The 22,872-nt window shown below is 39.4% G+C and overlaps 1 protein-coding gene across 2 annotated transcripts in view; it reads left to right on the forward strand.

The window, feature by feature from the left end:
• Positions 1 to 16,019, forward strand: part of TFRC (transferrin receptor) — a 74,345-nt gene extending 58,326 nt beyond the window's left edge. For both annotated transcript variants that reach the window (XM_058295619.2, XM_004465856.5), the window contains exons 10-19: positions 574 to 731; positions 2,014 to 2,133; positions 5,834 to 5,919; positions 6,712 to 6,775; positions 7,724 to 7,791; positions 9,073 to 9,131; positions 9,346 to 9,427; positions 10,986 to 11,207; positions 12,181 to 12,321; positions 12,884 to 16,019. In XM_058295619.2, the coding sequence (XP_058151602.1) occupies positions 574 to 731; positions 2,014 to 2,133; positions 5,834 to 5,919; positions 6,712 to 6,775; positions 7,724 to 7,791; positions 9,073 to 9,131; positions 9,346 to 9,427; positions 10,986 to 11,207; positions 12,181 to 12,321; positions 12,884 to 13,126 (1,243 nt within the window). In that variant the 3' untranslated portion in view covers positions 13,127 to 16,019. The remainder of the gene's footprint in view (positions 1 to 573; positions 732 to 2,013; positions 2,134 to 5,833; positions 5,920 to 6,711; positions 6,776 to 7,723; positions 7,792 to 9,072; positions 9,132 to 9,345; positions 9,428 to 10,985; positions 11,208 to 12,180; positions 12,322 to 12,883) is intronic.
• The last annotated feature ends 6,853 nt before the right edge of the window (positions 16,020 to 22,872 follow it).

A 22,872-nucleotide genomic window follows, 5' to 3' on the forward strand; every position in this document is an offset into this window, starting at 1 on the left:
CTACATGCAAGTCTTTCGCATCCAGGGAAGCCAGCCCCACTATCTATCCATGTGTCGGGGGTAATAATGTTTTGACATATGTGAGTAAGCCCTTTGGAAGAGTCATTGTTTGGATAACACATGAGGAATTAGAGGAATATAGCTAACTACCAACAGTATGCAATATTCTTTTATAAATGAAATAAGAATGTACACTGTCCTTGTTAGTGGAGAGGGTTAGGAAACATGGGACTATATTAATGGACTTACTTATGACCTTCATTTTATGTCCATCTTGGCATGTATTTCAAATGTAAACGATAGCTATATCTCTGAAAAAAAGGCATACATTGCATAAAAAGAGAATCATTTTTTTAGAACATGGTTAAACTAGGAAGTAACTCATGGTTTTCAAATGACTGCCTACAGATCATAGTAAAATACAAATGGTTGACCACAAGAGAAGAGAAATAAATTTTATATGTTCCCTTACCTAGTAGATAATTTTACTGAACAGAAAGTAGGGCTGGTTTTTGTAGACATGGAAGAAGTAACAATAACTTAAGAACTCTGATCCCTGCTTTCTACTTCTAGAAATATGGAAGGAGACTGTCCTTCTGCTTGGAAAACAGATCCTTTATGCAAGCTGCTATCATCACAAAATAAGAATGTGAAGCTAGTTGTGAAAAATGTGCTGAAAGAGACAAAAATTTTGAACGTCTTTGGAGTTATCAAAGGCTTTGAAGAACCAGGTAAAGACTCTTGTTTTGTATTTCTATATATCTATATCCTTGCTGTTCTAAGAACGTGGCCAGAGAAGGAGGGAGTGCAGGATGGCTGCTTAGCTTGGTTTCATGACATGCTTAAATCTTGTCTGTCTGTTGAGGTATTGGCTTTGTTGGGAGATAATAGGACTGCAGGAAATGCACCTGTTAAAAACAGACCATTATGAGTAGAATATTGTATTAGTCAGCCAAAGGGGTGCTGATGCAAAGTGCCAGAAGTCTGTTTTATAAAGGGTATTTATTTGGGGTAGAAACTCAAAGTCATTTGCTCACCAAACTCTGTTGCCATGCATTGAAGCAAGACAGGCAGGTGATGACTGTGAGGGCCCAGTCTTCCTCTTCCTCTTAAGGCTCCATGGGCCTAGCTTCTTCCTATCTCAGTTGTAGGCTGAAGAGCTCATTTATTTCTGGGTTCAGTTCCTCTGGTCTCTTCACAAGGTCAGCTGTAAACTATCAGGCAAACAAATGGGTGCTCCAGCGTCAAAACAAGTTCTCTTCTCTGCTTTGTGTTTTTCTGTGTATCTACTTCTCTCTACCTTTGTGTGAGAGTCTGTTTTATCAGCCCACCAAGGGGGCATGCCCTAATGACATGGTTGAATCAAAGCCCTAATCTTAACATAATTTAATCAAACACATCTCAGCTGAATCTAATAAAATCAAAGGATATCATGCCCAGAGGAACAGACCAGTTTAAAAACATAATCAAATATCTCTTTTTGGAATTTATAAATAATAGCAAACTGCCACAGACATCTGTTTTAAGTCATTGAATAGACCAATGGCAAACTAACTTCTTAAAGGGGCAGATAATATTTTGCAGGATGGTCTCTGTTGCAACTACTCGACTCTGCTTGTATAAAAACAGCCAACAATACACAAATGAATGGGAAAATCTAACTATTTAAAGCAATCAAATAGTTATATCAGTTAAGTCCAACTTAAATCCCTTGGACTTAAGTTGTTTCTTAAACAGTAGAACCACAAATAGTCAGTGAGTTAAATTAATCATAATGGAGAGAAAGACTAGCAACACAAATAAGGAAGAGCACTGTTAGTACTGTCATATGAATTTTTAACCATCAGTATCCTAAGTCAGATCTGAAGTAAAGTTCTATTAACCTTAATACATGTGCTACATTTTACCCTTATCCTAGCATGCTTGTTAGACCTCAATATTAGAAAAGAGTAAAAAAAAAAAGTCGGCTATATAGTTTATCATAATCTTTTTTTTTTTTTTTTTTTTTTTAAGACCGCTATGTTATAGTAGGGGCCCAGAGGGATGCCTGGGGTTCTGGAGCTGCAAAATCCAGTGTAGGAACAGCGCTTCTGTTGGAACTTGCTCGGATATTCTCAGAAATGGTCTTAAAAGGTATGATACAAATGTTGAGGCCTCGAACATCTTTGTGCTACAAATAGTTTTAAGATGTTATTACATGGTTTATTCACTCTTGCCTGTATTCTTAGGGTTCTCTCGTTCATGTTAAATCCTTAGTTCTTAAATATAAGGCAGATGGTCTTTTATTGTACTTAGCATTTGACTTTAAAATAGCTTTCCATGCATTGCACTGGGAAACATCAATTTCTTTGAAACACTGGAAGTGTTACATTGGGCCCTGATTCTTAGTTGGACATATCCAAAATGTTAAAGCAAATTTAACTTGGTTCCCAAGGAATCCATTTGAGATCAGTGGCAAACCTCTATACTAATGTGCTAAGGCTAACACTTAGAATTTTATTCTGTTTATTTTTAAGCCTTTTTCTCATGTTACTTGCCACTCCCCTACACCTGCTACATACACATGCAAATCCCTATCATGTACCGAATCTTTGGGTCATTGGGTAAGTAACAGTGCTTCATTTTTATACAGACTATTTAATGTGGAAAAACATATACCTAGGGAATGGGGAGGGACAGGGGGCAGTAACACATGTAGCCCCAAAAGGAGCAGTCACAAATGCAATTTCTCTAAAAACTTTTCCCATAACTTAAGTTTGTGGATTTTCATTCTGTTTCGTGATTGTTTTAAAAATAGTTCAGTGTTTTCAGTGACTTCTTTTTTTTTTTTTAATTTATTGAAATATATCACCCACACACAAACATACATAAACAATAAGTGTATAGTAATAGTTGTGAACTTACAAAACAAACATATAGAACATCATACAGGACTCTCATAACTTACCCTACCACCAACACCTTACATTGCTGTCAAACCTTTTAAATTAATGATTAAAGAGCATTGACAAAATATTACTACTAAACAAAGTATTTTCCCCCAACCCTCCCTATTATTATTATCTTTATGTCATTTATATATGACCATAAATAAACCATTAAGTATATAGTAAAAATTGTGAACTTAAAAAGCAAACACGCATAACATTATACAGGGGTCCCATACATCAACCCTCCACCAACACCTTGCATTGTAGTAAGATGCTTGCTACAAATTACAAAAGAATATTGTTAAAATCTTACTACTAATTATAGTCCTTATCTTAAATTTGGGTGTTTTCCCCCAACACTCCTTATTATTATTTTTTAAATATATTTTTTATGACAGAAGTTGTAAACTTATAAAAAAATCATGCACATATGCAGAATTTCCAAGCAACACCCCCCCTATCAACACACCTCACTGTGGTGGAACATTTGTTACAGATAAGATAATATTGTCTGATTGTTACCATGTCCAGAGTATACGTTTGGCTCACATTTTCTGTACTGCCTCATTATCAATGCAGTACATCTTTGGCATAAATGCAAAAATATTATATTATTACTGCTAACCACAGTCCATAGGTCATTCCAGTTGTATTTTTCCCATGCGTTCCCAACAGCGTGCAGTAGTGATATACATTTGCTCTAACTCACAAAGAACACTCTTGCATCTGTACCATCAACCACAATTCTCATCCACCTCTTGGTTTACTGTGCTATCCAGTTCCTAGATTATTCTCTTGTGTTCTGTCAAATGGCATTTACATCCCTAGACTACCATTTTCAGCCATATCCCTATTTATAAACTAGCTATTAGTATTTTTACCATCCATTCAATACATCTCCACACTTTTACAATAAAGCTAATTAAAACTTTTACATACATTAAACATCAGTAGTCCATCTCAGTCCTTCTCTTATCTCTATTAAGAATCCAGTAGGATTCTTGAAGATATTTCCCTACAATTTCTTCTAGAAGTTTTATGGTTCTTGCTTTTATTTTTAGGTTTTTGATCCAGTTTGAGTTAATTTTTTGATAAGGTGTGAGATAGAGGTCCTCTTTTCCTTCTTTTGGCTATAGATATCCTGTTCTTCCAGCACCATTTTGCTGAATGAACTGTTCTGCCCGAGCTGTGTGGGTTTGACAGGCTCGTCAAAAATCACTTGACCATCCATGTGAGGGTCTGTTTCTGAGCCACCAGTTTGGTTCCATTGGTCTATGTGTCTGTCTTTATGCCAGTACCATGCTGTTTTTACCACTATAGCTTGGTAGTATGATTTAAAGTCCAGGGATGAGGGTTTGCTTTTCCTTTTATGATGTTTGTGGCTCTTCAGGACCCTTTACCCTTCCAAATAAATTTGCTAATTGTGTTTTCAATTTTTTTTTAAATGCTGATGGCATTTTTTATCAAGGTTGCATTGAATCTGTATATCGATTTGAGTAGAATTGACATCTTGATGATATTTACTCTTCCAATCCATGAGCATGGAATATTCTAGTTATTTAGGACTTTTTTTTTAATTTCTTTTAACATTGGGTTGCAGTTTTCTGAATACAAGTGCTTTGCATTGTTAGTTAAGTTTATTCCTGACTATTTGAGTTTTATCTGTCATATTTTATTTTCACCACTCTTTTGACACTTTTAGTTACTTTTCTTGATATAATCTTCATTTCTAGACTCTCTTCCAGACTTCTCTCTCCTGTCTTTTCTTTTCATGCTCTAGCACACCCTTTAGCATTTCCTGAAAATCTGGTCTCTTGCTTAGAAATTCTCTCAGTTTCTGTTTATCTGTGCGTATTCTAATCTCGCCCTTATTTTTTTTTTTTTTTTTTTTTAGAGATTTATTTATTATTTATTTAATTCCCCCCCTCCCCTAGTTGTCTGTTCTCTGTGTCTATTTGCTGCGTCTTGTTTCTTTGTCCGCTTCTGTTGTCAGCAGCAGCACCGGAAGTGAGGGCGGCGCCATTCCTGGGCAGACTGCACTTTCTTTCACGCTGGGCGGCTCTCCTTACGGGGCGCACTCCTTGCGCGTGGGGCTCCCCTACGCGGGGGACACCCCTGCGTGGCAGGGCACTCCTTGCGCGCATCAGCACTGTGCGCCTGGGCCAGCTCCACACGGGTCAAGGAGGCCCCAGATTTGAACCACGGACCTCCCATGTGGTAGATGGACGCCCTACCACTGGGCCACGTCCGTTTCCCCTTGGCCTTATTTTTGAAAGACAGTCTTGCTGGATATAAAATCATTGGCTGGAAGTTTTTCTCTCGTGGTATCTTAAATATATCAGACCACTGTCTTCTTTCCTCCGTTGTTTCTGGTTAGAAATCAGCACATAATCTTATTGGGTATCCCTTATGTTATGGATTGCTTTCTCTTGCTGTTCTCAGAATTCTCCCTTTGTCTTTGGCATTTGACATTCTGATGAGTATGTGTCTCAGAGTTGGTCTATTCAGATTTTTTCGGATGGGAGTACATTTTGCTTCCTGGACATGGATATCTATGACTCAGTGACTTCTAAGCAAATTGTTTTCAAAGAAGATACTTACACCATACTTATACTATGATTTCAAATATCTTTTGCTTTTCTAATATTTTTTGGTGCAGAAGTTAAAGGACTAAAAGAATGGAGTTGTAGAGAGTGACTACCAGTAAGCTGTCTTACATACTTGCTGTTTTTTGAAGGCTTCTTTTAAAACTTACTCCTATTCCTTTATTGTCCTTTCCTCTGGGACCTCAAGAGGAAAGGAAATATTTTTGAATTTGCCATCTTGAATTAGAAACCTGCTGATTCCCCTTAAGTGGGTTGCCTGCCTATAATAATTCTCTTAACTTTTTGTCCTCTTTTCAGGTGGGTTTAAACCCCAGAGAAGCATTGTCTTTGCCAGCTGGAGTGGTGGAGAATTTGGAGCTGTTGGTGCCACTGAATGGCTAGAGGTATTATCTATACATCATCCTTACCCAGAATAGGCACTTGAACTTACATTGACTTAAGCTGTCTTCTGAAACCATGCATCTTAGGTTTGATTATACCATTTTTGTCTTTGTATATTTAGTCTCAATAGAATTCAAATATAAAAATGAATACCTAATAATAGCTACTGTATTGGTCAGCCAAAGGGGTGCTGATACAAAACACCAGAAACTGGTGGTTTTTATAAAGGGTATTTATTTGGGGTAGAAGCTTGCAGATACCAGGCCATAAAGCATAAGTTACTTCCCTCATCAAAGTCTATTTGGAGCAAGATGGCTGCCAATGGCTGTGAGGGTTCAGGCTTCCTGGGTTCCTCCCTTCCAGGGTCTTGCTTCTCTCTGGCTTCAAGGTTCCTTTCTTCCTAGGGCTTGCTTCTTTCCGGGCTCATCATTCCCCTCTCCCTTGGGCTGGCTTCTTTTTCCTCTGTGAGCTTACTTCCTGGGGCTCCAGCTTAAGGCTTCAGCATCAAACTCCAGCATCAAAAACCCTTGCATCAGAAGCTCCAACTCTGTCCTTTGCCATGCCTTTTATCTGTGAGGCACCACCCACCAAGTGGTGTGGACTCCACGCCCTAAAGACGTGGCCCAATCAAAGCCCTATTCATAACTCAGTCATGCCCACGTACAGATGAGATTACAAACGTAATCCAATATTTCTGTTTGGAACTCATCAATTAAATCAAACTGCTACAGCTACTAAATAGGATAAACAGATTGATATGTATTAGTACATTAATATTTTACCTTCTCTTCTAGGGATACCTTTCCACCTTGCATTTAAAGGCTTTTACTTACATTAACCTGGATAAAGCTGTTCTTGGTAAGTGTCCTTTTCATTAGCTATTTAAGCATTCAGATAAACGTCTATGAAACAATAGAATAAAGCTTTCTAAAGTAGCACTTATTATTTTTTACAATTTATATATGCCAGAATCAGATCAAAAGATTGACTTAGTGTTCTCTTCAATAGTCCAAGTTAAAGAATGGGCGGAAGTTGCCTTGTCTAGAGCGGTGGTTCTTGGCGTGGTTCCCCAGACCAGTAGCATCAGGACCATCTGGGAACTGTTAGACAAATTCTCTGGCCCCACCCCCAGACCTTTTGAATCAGAACCTAGAGCTTGGGGCTAGCAAATTGGGTTGTCTCTAGGGGATTCCGATGCACGCTGTTCTAGACCATATTTTAGACCAGAAGGAACTAAACCATACCATATAGAATGGTACTTGTAGAGTCTAATTCATATTCTGCTAGATTATGGTATCACTGATAGAAATACTGGCTAATCAAACTTCTATGTGTTTGACTGTTATTAAAAGTACAGAGGTAGCCAGTGAATAAACCGAAACTAGTGAAATGTCTACACTGGGAAGAAGAAGAAAGGAGTTACAATTAAACTAAATCTTTAATAGTTTAGTCAGTATTTCCCTGAGTTACTTAAGCAGCAGAACATGTGAATATAGCAAGTTTCCTATGGCTAGCACATTACTGCCCTAATCTGGGTGAACCAAATAGGTACCAAAAAAATCACCAGCCTTAAAGTATGCAGATTTAAGTAGTAAGAGCTTCAGTTGAGTCAGGTCAGGGTTAGCATAGTTACCAAAGAACGTGACACCTAAATCCCTTTTTCTTCTGTTTCATTAGTAGGATAGTAGTTGAATAGACCACTGATCTAGGTTACTGTTTTCATGTTTGGTAAAACACTTCTAGAAGAAGTAGTAGCAGTGTGAAAGTTGCTTGACTGGAGAAGGGGCAATGTTAATCTCTTTGCAGGTACCAGCAATTTCAAAGTTTCAGCCAGCCCACTGCTGTATTCGCTTATTGAGAAAACAATGCAAGATGTGAGTATATACCTAATCACAAAGATGTACAACTTAATTTTTGTCTGTAATTTATGTAAGATGAAAAATACTGATATTTAAACTATTGTAAATGTCTTTGTTTGCCAGAGATGCAATGGCAAATGCCACACAAAGGGTGGCTTAAATAACAAGAATTTATTGGCTCATGGTTTTAGAGGCCATACATCCCAAATCAAGGTGGCAGCGAGGCTGTACCTTCTCAGAGTTGGTAGCTTTCTAGGGATGACAGTCCTGTCTCATAAGGCAATGTCCTTGGTTTCCTCCTATAGCTTTTTCTCTTTTTAAGGCCTCCGGTAATACGGATAAAAGCTCACCCTGATTCCTCTTGACCACACCTCAATAGGATTTTGGAAGATCCTATTCACAGATGAGTCCACACCTTAACTGATAATACATCTTCAAAGGGTACTTTTTAGAAGTGGGTTCACACTCATGGGCATGCAGAGTAAGATTAAGAACATGTCTTTTGTTGGGGTACATGATTCAATCTACCACAATTAGTAGCAATAACAGGAATTGAGAATAAATTCTGTAACAGCATTATTTAAGTCAGGCTCTTGGCTTATTGGGTCCTCATCCTAGTGAATCTTGTAAGGTAAAGGAGGTGGTACATGAAGAGCTCTGATTTCAAAGAATATGTAGTGTGTTTAGGAATATATAGCAAAATGCCATGTGACCTGACTACAGATGCCCTCAGGGATTGTCTGTGGAGTAAGAATGTTAAGGAAGGTTTTATGAACTTAAACTATACCTAAGGCTTAAATAAGAAAGCCAAATGAAATGTTCATTGAATAAAGACAGCCATGTATATGACTGTAATTTTGAAAAAGAAGGGACATGTGAAGATTTGCCTAATGAGGTAAAAGACTATATATTGGAGGGAAAGAAGGGTCAGAAAGTAGACCTTGGCCTTGATATCCTAGGAAATTAGGGATGACTACATGATGTCAACCAAGGCTGTAAAGGGTTTGCATGTTAGGCTAGCAGTAGTCGAATATGTGCTAGAATGGAGAGACCAGAGACAAGGTAAGCATATCATGAATGCTAGAGAGGGCCCTTAAAATGCCTGAGAGATAACAGAGCCCAATAGAAAAACTTAAGAAATCTGATACTATTTTAACTGTCTTACATTGTTTTCAAAGAGATATAATAAAAATTAAATATTTTTATAAATATATTTATAGAGAGAAACATGTTAGTGCTGAATAAGCAAGTTCAGAAAGGTTATTTTTAATGGTAAATTAATTTTTTATTTTACAGGTAAAACATCCAGTTACTGGACAGGCTCTATATTGGGATAGCAACTGGGACAAAAAAGCGTAAGTTGAGAAAAATTAATGAATAAATTAGTAGAAAATCAGAATTATTAAGTTATACTTAACTGTGTTGGGTAGAGATGTAAGCCTAACCTTACAATGAGCTTATCTATACTTAGAGAATTTAAGAATTTATATGGGAGTAGGCGATGGGTTGTATGTTAACAAAGTGTTTTTTAGAAAACTTTCTAAAGGCACATTCTTGCTTTCCTTGCAGTGAGAAACTTTCTTTTGATAATGCTGCTTTCCCTTTCCTTGCATATTCTGGAATCCCAGCAGTTTCTTTCTGTTTTTGTGAGGTAAGCCTGAAGAACTCTGAAATGTTTTACCTTAGATATTTTATATCAGCTTTGAGACCAAGTTTCATATAGTGCTTAAAATGTTTTAAGAAGGCATACACATATAATTATAACATGCTTTCTTATTATTAGCATTTGGTTTGTTGCTAAAACTTCAACTAAGTTTGGTGTGTTTTAATAACAAAGATTATTTTCTTGAAGGATGGAGTAGTTAGTGGCTTCCTATTGGATAGTGCAGGTATAGAATATTTCCATCATAACAAAGTTCTTTTGGACAGTACTTTTCTAGATACCTTCTGAATTTGGTTCTAGGTGTCAGTCCAAAGATGTTAGTCTCTTAAGCAGTGAGTATAAATAAAACCACAAAAACCAAATAGGTTTCTCATGAGACAGAACTTGGAACTGACAAACTTGTAGGAAAATAATATTGGTTTGGTACAAAAGCCAATTAGGAGACACTGAAAATAGGGACAGTAAACAAAATGGTGAAGGCTTCTGTGCTGAAGTAATAGGATTGGAAAACTGCTCTACAGTGAGTCTTTGGAAGGGTGAAGAGATTGTAGAGGGGAGGGGCCCAGGGTGGAAGCCCTTGGCATTGGCATTAAATTATCATTCCATTAGAGATAGGGTCCTTACTGGATTCTTCATCATTGGGTTTTTTAGCCTGGTACTGGGAGGGATATAGTCTGAAGTGAGGGAGAAAGGAAGGATCTGGATTTAGACCTTCTGCTAGAGCAGCAGTGTGATTGGTATTGAAATAGCTATCTGGTGGGGATGTCTATTTAGTTCATTAGAAAAGACTGGGTGTTGGGTCCTATGATTGACGAAATTATGAATGATTTCTGTTGACCTTCAGAAGTCATGGGTTTTTTTTTTTAAAAAAAAAAAAACAAACTTCAAATATAGTCAGAAATGTCAAAGGCCTCTGGTTCAGAGGTACAGGTAATAGAGAAATATATAGCCCAAAAGTAAAGAGTTGAGGTCAGGCTAAAGGATTGTCAAGGAGATTGTCATGAAGGACATGGTAGGGAATAGGGTTGAAGAGTAAGAAATCATTATTAAAGTTATTATCTAATGAAGGTAGAGAGAAGGTCTTGTGGGCATCAGACGTTTTTGTTAGAAAGGTGATAATATGATTAGACAGTGCTGCATGGTTAGGAAGAAGGTACATTTTCGTATAAGAATAGCACTTTGTATTGGAGGTGCTTTGCATGCATGCTCTCCTCTTTTCCCATTAACATGGGCCAGACTTCCCAGAGAAATTAGAACAAGGGATACAGCCTCAAGGAATTTGGCTAGAAATCTGTCCTAGGCATATGATATGATAGAACAGGGATTCCCTAATACTTAGAAGAAAGTAGATCTCTAGGAGTAGATTAGATTCAGGGGAAATAGAAGAGTTTGAAGTACTAGATATATGAGATAAAATTGGGGTAGGAATATATTAGAAGCAAGGGAAGAAAACTTGCAGTTACTATTACCTTGATACTATTAAGAGCACGGGAAGCTCCTGCTCTTATAACCCACACTAGTACAGTAACCTGTCTTCATTTTCCAGGACACAGAATATCTTTATTTGGGCACTACCATGGATACCTTTGAAATGCTGAGTCAGAAAGTTCCTGAGCTGAACAAAGTGGTGCGTGCAGTAGCAGAAGTGGCTGGCCAGCTCATGATTAAACTTACCCATGACATTGAATTGAACCTGGACTATGAGAAGTATAATGAAAAATTACTTTCATTTGTGAAGGATATTGTCCAATTTGGAGCAGACATAAAGGTGAGCACTAATTAAAACTAGATTCTTACTGCTGAAGTATCAAGCATTTGTTTAGCTGTTTAGCTGTTGAATGTTCAGCTATTTCTGGGGAGAGACATGATCAGTAGCTAAAGTGCACATTAAAAGTTAAACGGAGATATAATTTTGCTTGGGATCTGTAACTTCATTCTGAAAGGGAAGTTGGGAGGCTGTGACCAAATCTAGGATAGACCACAGCAGGTATTTCAGAATCTAGAGCTGTGTTAAGCCTTCTTTCATTATCTAGGTATTCCAGGCAGCCCATACATGAAGTTCTGGGACTGAGGGTAGGACCCTGAGAATAGAAAGATCTCAACCACGAGTTGGAACCTATGTGTGTGAACCATATGCCCTTCAGATATGACACGGCTGGAGAGAGAACATAGCCAATCGATACAGTCTTATTTAGTGTTGATCCTATGTGTCTAGCATTCAAACATCCAAAAGACCACATTAATATGCTAAGTGGTATCCAATGGGTTTATTGTACTATAACTCCACTTAGTAGATCCCTTAATTGAAGTAAATCACTTATAACCAAATCTTAATTATTAGGGATTCCTCGAAACTAATTGTAACTGATGGAAAAAAATGGGCCTTACCAGCTGGAAATAACTAGTTTCTGAAGTTTCTTGAACCAAAATGTTTGAGATTCCCTGCCCCGGGAAATTGAACTGGAACCAGTGTACTACATAGGATTAAATATTAGGATGGTTTTCTTATGAGGCTAATAGTGGCTACTTATACTATCTGCTAGGCTCAAATATGAGTATTATTATCGCCCATAGAGCTTGAAATATAAGGAGCTTCAGTCTAGCGTCTCCTGGGTCTGGAGCTGGCCTGTGCATCGTCTCCTTTTATCAGTATCCTCTCAATGGCACTCCTAAATGAAAGGTGTAGAAGAAGGCTCAGAAATATAACTTCAAATACTGAATTTCATATCTTTCCGCTTTAGGAGATGGGTCTGAATCTACAGTGGCTATATTCTGCTCGTGGAGACTTTTTCCGTGCTACTGCAAAACTGACAACCGATTTCAAGAATGCCGAGAAAGGAGACAAATTTGTCATGAGAGAAATTAATGATCGTATCATGAAAGTAAGTAAACCCTTAGAAAAGAGGGGCATGTTCATTTTAATTGATTCTTGCATTTCCAAAAAGTAGAGTAACTGAAGGAACCTAGAATCCTTTGCTGTTCTAAAATGCAGCAAAGGCTCTTAAGAGCCATAATTAACATATCTAAACCAAAAGTACAAGAGGCATTTCATCTATTATTTTGTTTTTAGATTAAAAATGCACTTTTTAGAAGAGACTATGATTTTTCTTGTCTGACTCAGACCTTAATTACTTTATCTTAGTCAGCTTGGAAGAATACTTTCTTACAGTGGAAACTTATTTTAAATCTTCCATATACTCCAACCAAAAAAAAAAAAAATCCCAATATAGTTAAGGTTCACTTTTTTTATAAAGGAATTGACTGTTTGCTTTAGCATTGTAACCTTGGAAGATTAGTAGCCTGGTTCTTAATGTTCTTAAATTCAGAGAAATTTAAAATTTGAAGTAAGAGAATGATGCTTAGTTGTTTTACTCTGTCAGGTCCTTTCCCTACAACAAAAGTTATAGTTCTGTGTAAGCTGTCATGTATGTTTTGTTTTCGTAGGTGGAATATTACTTCCTCTCACCTTATGTTTCTCCGAAAGATTTTCCTTTCCGTCATATCTTCTGGGGCTCCGGCTCTCACACTCTGTCAGCTTTATTAGAGAACTTGAAGCTGCGTCAGAAAAACAGCAGTGCTTTTAACGACACGCTCCTGAGAAACCAGTTGGCTCTAGCTACTTGGACTATTCAGGGTGCTGCAAATGCCCTCTCTGGTGACATTTGGGACATTGACAATGAGTTTTAGAATGTGATGCCCATAACCTGTAAAAACAGAAGGGCAGTCTGGTTTCTAGACTTGTGCTGGTTTTGGTCAGTTTTCAATAGGGCTACAAAACCTAATGTTAAAATTCTACCCAATCATCTTGGTACTACTAGATATCTTTAGGCAGCAGCTTCTAATACAGGGTAGTTACCTGCATTTCAAGTTAAAGTGAATAACCACTTAAAAAATGTTCATGATAGAATATTTTCTGATTATCTCTAAAATTTTAGGTGCTTCTTAATGGTAACTGCCTCTTTCCTGTTACAGTTAATGAGAAAGTCAGAACTAGTTACATGAATGATTGCTCTAAATACTAAGGACATGAGCTGGTATCTTTTGAGGTGGAAGGACAAGGGTGGTATCTACTGAAGGTTAAAAGTAGTAGCTTTTAAATGAAAATGAAATCCTCCATTTTCATTTGATGCCAGATAGGAGATATGAGGTTGTAAGACTTTATTCTCCAAATGAGAAAGAAGCATTTCTCTAAGGATTTAGCTGGTTTCCACATCCCTTTTGGAAGGGTTAACCTTCAGAAGGGATGGGACTTGTATTATTGCCAATGAGATCTGAAATAGAGGTCCTACAGCTGAAGAAAATGAAGTTCAACTGTTTAGCACAGGTATCAGGCCTTAAATGTGTTAACCTCAAGGTTATTTATGAAACGAGACCAGAAGCCAAAGACTTAGTATATTTTCTTTTCTTCTGTCCCCAGCCCCATACGCTTTTGTTTAGTTTTTGTTGTTTTTGTTTTGTCCAAAGTATTTCAAAAGAGAACCAGTTTTAGATGTTTGATTTCAGACTCAGTTTGTCAGACTTTAAAGAACACATTGCCAAATTTTGGCCAAAGTGTTAAGTTTATGGGAAAGTTTCTATCATTTTGGCACTGAGATATTTATTGTTTATTTATCAGTGACAGAGTTCACTATAAATGGTGTTTTTTAAATAGAAGATAATTATCGGAAGCAGTGCCTTCCATAATTATGACAGTTATACTGTCGTTTTTTTTTTAAATAAAAGCAGCATCTGCTAATAAAACCCAACAGATACTGGAAGTTTTGCATTTATAGTCAACACTTGGGGGTTTTAGAAAACAGCCACATAAAAGAAAAATAAGACAAATAAAATTATAAAGCTAAATATTGAGAGAGAATTAAATTTAACTAGGGGTTGCTAATCAAGTTAGACATCTATTTAGCCGAGCAGATAAAAATGATGTTTTCCTAAATGCAATGAATTTTTATTAAGTTGTAAATAAATATCACTTAAAGGCTGTGGTAGTACGCTTATGTGCAAAATTAACAGCTCAGTTTGTCCAAGATGTAACAGTAATTCTAATTTTGCAAAATTTCCAGTACCTTTGTCACAAACCTAACTCACATTATCGGGAGCAGTGTCTTCCATAATGTATAAAGAACAAGGTAGTTTTTGCCTACCACAGTGTCTATATCGGAGGCAGTGATCTCCATATGTTACACTAAGCGTGTACGTAATTATCGGGAACAGTGTTTCCCATAATTTTCTTCATGCAATGACATCTTCAAAGCTTGAAGATCGTTAGTATCTAACATGTATTTCCAACCCCCTGTAATTCTCTGTCTTAGTTTTAGTTGCAGAAACATTTTGCTGTCATTAAGCATTTGGTGGATAAATTCAACTGCTGTAAAATGAAATTACTTCCTTCCAGATTCTTTTTTTTAAAAAAACAAACAAAAATGTAATGTGGGTGTTTTGTTATGTGTGGTTTTTTGGGGTCCTCCCTATTTGGTGGGATAGTAGCATACATTTATGATGTTTGCTGTTGACAAATGAATTTAACTTTTCCCTTATTTGCATGTATCTCCTATAAACTTTGTTCAGACAAGTTTGAGTCTAGACTGCCCTTTTGGCTTAAAGCAGGGGGAGCTTGTAGGAGGTTTGGGTGGGTGGGAGAGTGAAAGACGTGGGGAGGTGAAGCTTGCAGAAGGGTCTATGATCATGTCTCCTACCCATTTGTGTATTGTGGTCCTAAGTTAAATGTAGATATTGAACAAATAAAGTTGAGGCCATGTGAGTAAAGACTTTCCTAGTCGGTCACCATTATAAACTCAATAATCAAGCTGTTTATTACAAGCCTGTCCAAAACTGGCAACCAAGAAAAAGTCCATAGGGTCTCTTAAAGTTCTTAAACTTAGTGTCACTTACCTAAGTTAAAATAGATTCTAGATTATTACAGCCTCAGTGAATTGTTTCACTAGTCACAGTCTCTTTAATCTTCACAGTGTTGTATCTTGGATGGGTGTTTATTATAGCTAAGTGAAAAAAGGTCATAGCTGGGACTCCTGGGTTTAGGTATCATGCATATGTACTTTAATGCAAGCTAGTGACTTCAAGGCATACTAAGAATAAAGGGCACATATTTTATAGCAGTAAATGTTTGGGGGTTTTTTTTTGGTTTTATTAAAAAATAAAAATTTTAAAAAATCCTTTTCTATGGTTCAGGTTTCGTTATTTCCAAGCAAGCCAACAAGAAACCTAATATTTCTGAATGAAATATGTGTTTGACTAGTGACAACCTGCTGATCTTCAGTTTTTTTGTTTTGTTTTGTTTTTTTGGCTAAAGATAACATCTGCGTTTTGAAGGTAAAGGATAAAATGAGTGAGCTCTGTCATGATTCACTATTAGGACAGGCATGACCTTTACTGTCTAGTGTTTGTTCTTTAAGTGTTCTTGAATGTCTTTGTTGGCTAGAGATGGCTTGTCAGACTTTCCAACCTATTGCTCAGTGATACCTATTTAAGTAAGTGATGAGCCCTTATAATTGTATACAAGCTGGAATGTGCAACAATGTGGAGATTCCTTATCTGACTCTGACTTAATAAAATGCTTGAACACTGAGTTGTCATTGGTTTTTACCCCTGTGTTAGCCCCCCCCTCCCCAAGATGGCTCCCTCATCTGCTTTTTGGGTTTTTTTCCTGTTTTTTGTTTGTTGTCTATACAGGTTTTGCTGTTGTTGTTCATTGTCTGCTTGTTGTCTTTTTCTTTTAGGAGGCACTGGGAACCAAACCCGCTCAACTGTTTGAGCTACATCCACCCCTACTCATTTTTGGTGTGTTAGGAACCATTGGGAACTGAACATGGGACCCCCCATGCGTGAGACAGGCATCCAACTACTTGAGCCACATCCACTCCGATCATTGGTTTTTTGTTTTTTTTAAAAAAAAGATTGATTTATTTATCCCCCGCCCAACTCCCTCATTGTTTTGCACCTGCTGTCTGCTTTCCATGTGTTCTGTGTTTCCTTGTCTTCTGAACTTTAGGCAGCACTGGGAACTGATCCCAGGGCCTTCTGGATGGGAGGGAGGTGCTTAATCTCTTGTGCCACCTCAGCTCCCTGGTCTGCTGCATCTCTGATTGTTTCTCCTCTGTGTCTCTTGTGTCGTCTTGCCATGCCAGCTCTGCATGGACCAGCATTCCACGTGGACCAGCACTCCGCATGGTCCAGCTTGCCTTTCACTGTGAGGAGCCGGACCTCCTTTATGGTAGACAGGAGCCCAATTGCTTGAGCCACATCCATTTCCCTATCATTGGTTTTTGTTTTTTTTTTCAAGATTTATTTTATTTATTTCTCCCCTTCCCCCAAGTTGTCTGTTCTCTGTGTCCATTTGCTGCAAGTTCTTTTGTCTGCTTCTGTTGTCAGCAGCACGGGAATCTGTCTCTTTTGGTTGTGTCATCTTGCTGTGGCAGTTCTCCGTGTGTGTGGCACCATTCCTGGGCAGGCTGAACTTCCTTTTGCACTGGGCGGCTCTCCTTACAGGGCTCACTCCTTGCACGTGGGGCTCCCCTATGTGGGGGACACCCCTGCGTGGCATGGCACTCCTTGTGCACATCAGCATTGTGCATGGGCCAGCTCCACACGGGTCAAGGAGGCCCGGGGTTTGAACCGCGGACCTCCCACGTGGTAGATGGACGACCTAACCACTGGGCCAAGTCTGTTTCCCCCATCATTGGTTTTTTTTTTTTTTTTAATTATTTATTTATTTTTTTATTTACATTAAAAAAAATATGAGGTCCCATTCAACCCCACCGCCCCCACCCCCCACTTCCCCCACAGCAACACTCTCTCCCATCATCATGACACATCCATTGCACCTGGTAAGTTCATCTCTGAGCATCACTGCACCCCATAGTCAATGGTCCACATCATAGCCCAGACTCTCTCACGTTCTATCCAGTGGGCCCTGGGGGGATCTATAATGTCCCGTAATTGTCCGTGAAGCACTATCCAGGACAACTCTACGTCCCGAAAATGCCTCCACATCTCATCTCTTCCTCCCGTTCCCCACACCCAGCAGCCACCATGGCTACCGTTCCCACACCCATTCCACATTTTCTCTGTGGACATTGGATTGGTTGTGTCCATTGCACATCTATGTCAAGTGAGGGCTTAGATTCCACATGGGTACTGGATGCACTCCTCCCGCTTCCAGTTGTAGACACTCTAGGCTCCATGTTGTGGTGGTTGACCTTCTTCAACTCCATGTTAGCTGAGTGGAGTAAGTCCAATAAATCAAAGTGTAGGAGCTGAAGTCTGTTGAGGCTCTGGGCCTGGGTGTCATATTATCAGTCCAGAGATTCAAATCCCCTACATATATCTTAAACCCAGCACCAACTACAATTCCAATAAAGTAGCATGCAAGTCTTGTGAAAAGAGATCCCCTCTGAGTCCAATTCCTTCATGCAGAAACACCAGCTCCAAAGAAGGGCCATCTGTCATGGCAGTGAACTCCTTCTGCCATGACCATAGAACCCGTGGGTCTCTTTATCCCTCAAAAGAACCAATACCTGGGGTTGTATCTACCTTATCTGTCTCTTGGCGTCTCTTAGACTCTGTTCAGTTGTACATAGGGGTATTCCTTCTGACAGCCTCCAGACTCTTTTTTTAGAGACTCACAGCCTTATAATCTCATTTCTCCTTTCCATTTCCCCCTTACATTAGGTCAAACAGCTTCCCGAAGTCATGTTATTATATGTAGACAGGTATATTCTGCTGTTCCGCATTGAATCTTTAATTCAAGGTCATTTTCTAGTTGCTTCTTCAGCTGGTATGTGGTAGTGATCCCTCGGTGCCAGGGAGGCTCATCCCCGGGTGTCGTGTCCCACGCTGGGGGGAATGCATCGCATCTACACGCTGAGTTTGGCTGTGAGAGTGGCCACATTTGAGTAACATGAAGGCTGTCAGGAGGAAACCCCCAGGCACAATGCTACTCTAGGCCTTGTTCTTATTGCAGGTGTATAGGCTCAAAAGTGTAGCCATTAGTATCAAGAGCCCACTGTTGGGCCCTCCTTCCTTCCTGGTTCTTGCCATTGCACCTGGAGGATTGCCGCTGCTCTCCCAGGGCCCACAACAGTGACCCCCCGGCCAGGAGCCCAGTACCCCCCCAGCTGTTGTTTTTAATTGTTTCCACTATGAGTATACCATCATTGGTTTTTGTTAAAAATCCTCTAGCAGAGCTCACCAAGAAAATCTATTGTGAGGTACATACGTAATTTTAAATGTTCTGGTAGATAACATTTTAAAAAGTAACAAGATACAAGTGAAATATAATGTTTAATATATTTTAACGCATATCCAAAATAGTATCATTTCAACATGTAATCAATATTAAATATTGTTACTAAGATACATTATATTCCTTTTTTATACCAATTCTTCAAAATCCACTGTATTTGTGGCACATCTCAATTGGGATTAGACAGATTTCAAGTACTCAATAGCCACATGTGGTTAGTGGACACTGCCTCTGTATAGCAAAAGACATAAGTTTTCTCTTGCAGGCTTTCTACTATGCAATTACCAAAAAGACTATCACAATTTAATCTACAAGAGCTAGCCAGCATTCTTTAATAAGTTGAAGGAATTGCAGCCACTAGAATTTTTTTAAGATTTATTTATTTATTTATTTATTTATTTATTTATTTATTTATTTATTTCTCTCCCCTTCTCCCCTTACCCGGGTTGTCTGTTCTCTGTGTCTATTTGCTGTGTCATCTTTGTCCACTTCTGTTGTTGTCAATGGCACGGGAATCTGTGTTTCTTTTTGCTGCGTCATCTTGTTGTGTCATTTTCTCCGTGGGGGCGGTGCCATTCTTAGGCAGGCTGCACTTTCTTTCACGCTGGGCGGCTCTCCTTCCGGGGTGCGCTCCTTGTGCGTGGGGCTCCTCTACATGGGGACACCCCTGCGTGGCACAGCACTCCTTGCGCGCATCAGCACTGCATATGGGCCAGCTCCACACGGGTCAAGGAGGCCCGGTCTTTGAACCGCAGACCTCCCATGTGGTAGACGGACGCCCTAACCACTGGGCCATGTCCACTGCCACTTGTTATATTTCAAGTGCTCAGTAGCTACATCTGGCTAGAGGTTACTGTATTAGGGCCATATAGAATATTTCCATCACTGCAGAAAGTTTCATTGAACAGTACTGGCTTATAGGAAAACTTACAGCTTTTAATATACATATTAGAAAAAAATCTAAAATGAATTACCTAAGTTTCCACCACAAGCTGGAGAAGAAAGAGCAGGGTAAACCCAAATTAAGTAGAAGAAAAGATATGAGTAAAACTCAATGACATGGATACCAAACAATAGAGAAAATTATCAAAGCCAAAACTGATTCTTTGAAAAGAAGAACAAAATTGATAACTCCCAGCTTGATTTATAAAGAAAAAAATGACAACACACAAGGCACCAATATCAGGAATGAAAACAATGTTATCAAAACAGCCCCTAAAGGGAAGCAGGCTTGGCCCAATGGATAGGGTGTCCACCTACCACATGGGAGGTCCGCGGTTCAAACCCGGGGCCTCCTTGACCCATGTGGAGCTGGCCCATGTGCAGTGCTGATACGCGCAAGGAGTGCCCTGCCACGCAGGGGTGTCCCCCACGTAAGGGAGGCCCACACACAAGGAGTGCGCCCCGTAAGGAGAGCCGTCCAGCGTGAAAGAAAGGGCAGCCTGCCCAAGAATGGCGCGACACACACAGAGAGCTGATGTGACAGGATGACACAACAGAAAAGAAACACAGATTCCCAGTGCCGCTGTTAAGGATAGAAGTGGTCTCAGAAGAACACACAGCGAATGGACACAGAGAGCAGACAAGTGGGGTGGGGGGAGGGGAGAGAAATAAATTTTTAAAATAAATAAATCTTAAAAAAAAAAAACAGCCCCTAAGGGAAAGCGGATGTGCCTCAACCCTTGGGCGCCCGCCTACCACATGGGAGGTCCTGGGTTCGGATCCTGATGCCACCTAAAAAGAAGATGAGCAAACACCGCCTTCTGCCTCAACGAGTTTAGACACTGCCTCCTGCTGCAACAAGCAGCTGCTACAAGCCAGCAGATGCGCAGCGCACAGGAAGTGGGTGTGGCTCAAACCACTGGGCGCTCACCTCTCATTGGGAGATCCTGGGTTCCGTTCACGGTGCCTCCTGGAGAAGTTGAGCAAACAATGAACAGACAGGCGAGAGAACCATCTGGGAGAGAGGGGATAAAGAAGAATAAATTTTTAAAAACAGCTCCTATGGACAATAAAAGGATAATAAGGGTATACAATTTTTCAGTCTCCTAGGCTGCCAAGGCAATAGACCAGGTTGGCTTTTACAATGAGAATTTATTAACTTATAAGCTTAAAGTTCTCAGGCTGAGAAAATCTCCAAATCAAGGCTTCATCAGGAGATGTTTTTCTCCCCAGGGACTGGTTGCTGGTGGTCCTGGATTCCTCTCATGTGGCAGGGCACCTGGCCAGACACAGGGCGGTGTCCAGTTCATGACTTCCTCTCAGCTTCTGGGGGTTTCTCTCCGTGTCTCTGCGTGTTTCTCCCATTTATAAATGACTCCAGTAAGAGGATTAAGACCCACCCTGGATCATTATTTAATGAATATTTGATTAAATGTAGTTATTTAATCAAGAGTTCCTACCCACAGTAGGTTTACGTGCACACATGTGGATTAGGCCTTAGGACAGGATCTTCTGGGGTCCACCCAGCATCAAGCTGTCACATCGCACCCTCTGGACCCCAGAAAGACATGTTCTTTGCATATAATTCTGTTTTCATTTGCAAAAGGCTATCAAAAAAATAAATGAAAAATGGCTTAGTTTTTACAAAGGGGACTTACTGAGGCCATGAAAGTGTCTGAAAAAAGGCGTCACCGAGAGAGGCGTCCTGCCTGAGCTGCTGCTGGGGGTGGCCAGGCACACGGCAGCCTCCACTCATGTCTCCCTCTCCCCCAGGCCTCTTTGCCTTCAGCTTCTGGCTTCAGTGGCTTCCTCGCAGCTTCTGTGTTCCACTGATTTCAGCTTCTGGCTCCTGGGGCCTTCTCTCTCATCTTCTAGGGGTTTCTCTCTCTCTGTGGCTCCGCTGATTCTAGTTCCTAGAACTCCAGCAAGGGGATTCAGACCCACCCTGCACTGGGTCCTACTGGAGGAATCTAATCAAATGGCCCCTAAGTAAATCTAGTTTACTCAGAAGTTCACAATAGGTTCACACCCACAGGGATGGACCATTTTAAGAACATAATTTTCTGAGGTCCACAGAAACTCAAATTACCACAAGAAAATATTACATTTCATATGAAATAGACAAATTTGTTGTGAAAATTGATCCAAAAAAGAAAACCCGAGTAGCCTATTATCTATTAAAGAAACTGATTTTATTTTATTTTCTCCCCCCCACACACGCCCCCTGCTGTTTTGCTGCCTGTGTCCATTCTCTGTGTGACCTTCTGTGTCTGTGTCTTGTTTCTTTTTTTTTTTTTTTTTTTTTTGTCTTCTCATTTTTCTCCTGTAGGCTTTACTGGGATTTGATCCCGGGGACCTCTGATGTGGGAGAGCAGTTCCCTCTCACTTGCGCCACCTCCATTCCTGGTTTCTGTTGCTTCTCACCTTGACTCTGCCCTGCAACTCTCTTTTGTTGTGTCATCATCTTGCTACTTTGCTCACCCTGCGGGCTTGGCTCACCGCACGGGCACACCTTTACCTGGAGGCCCCAGGGATCAAACCTGGGTCCTCCCATATGGTAGAAAGAAGCCCAGTTGCTTCGGCCACATCTGCTTCCCTGATTTAATTTTTTTTTAAGTTTTCTAAAAAGAAAACTGTAGGCCCAGAGAGTTTCACTGTTGAATTCTATCAGATTCAAGCAAGAAATGACAACAAACTTATGCAAATTTTTTCAGAAAATAGAGCAGGAGGGAATATTGCCCAACTTGTTATGAGGCCAACATAACATACAAAAACCTTACATTACAAAAACAGAAATTATTGACAAAGATTCTCATGAATATAGATACAAAATTCCTAAACAAAATGCTAAAATATTGAATACAACAATATATGAAAGGTTAATACATCACAATCAGGTAGAATTTATTCAGAAATGCAAGGTTAGATTAATATTCAAGAATCAATCAACATGCCCAGCAATTCCATTCTACATATATACCTGAAAGAAATGAAAAGCCATGTCAACACAAAACCTTACACATGAATGCCTTCAGGATATATTCATAATAGCTGAAAAGTGGTAACAACCAAATTGTCAGTCAACTGGTGAGTGGATTAAAAAAAGTTACATTCATAAAATGGAATATTAATCAGTAATAAAAAGGAATGGGACACATGCTACAACTGACACATGCTACAACATGATGAACCTTGAAAACATTATGCTAAGTGAAAGAAACCATTTAAAAAGGCC

The sequence above is a fragment of the Dasypus novemcinctus genome, chromosome 4, assembly GCF_030445035.2.
Source record: "Dasypus novemcinctus isolate mDasNov1 chromosome 4, mDasNov1.1.hap2, whole genome shotgun sequence".
In the NCBI taxonomy this organism is placed as follows: domain Eukaryota; kingdom Metazoa; phylum Chordata; class Mammalia; order Cingulata; family Dasypodidae; genus Dasypus; species Dasypus novemcinctus.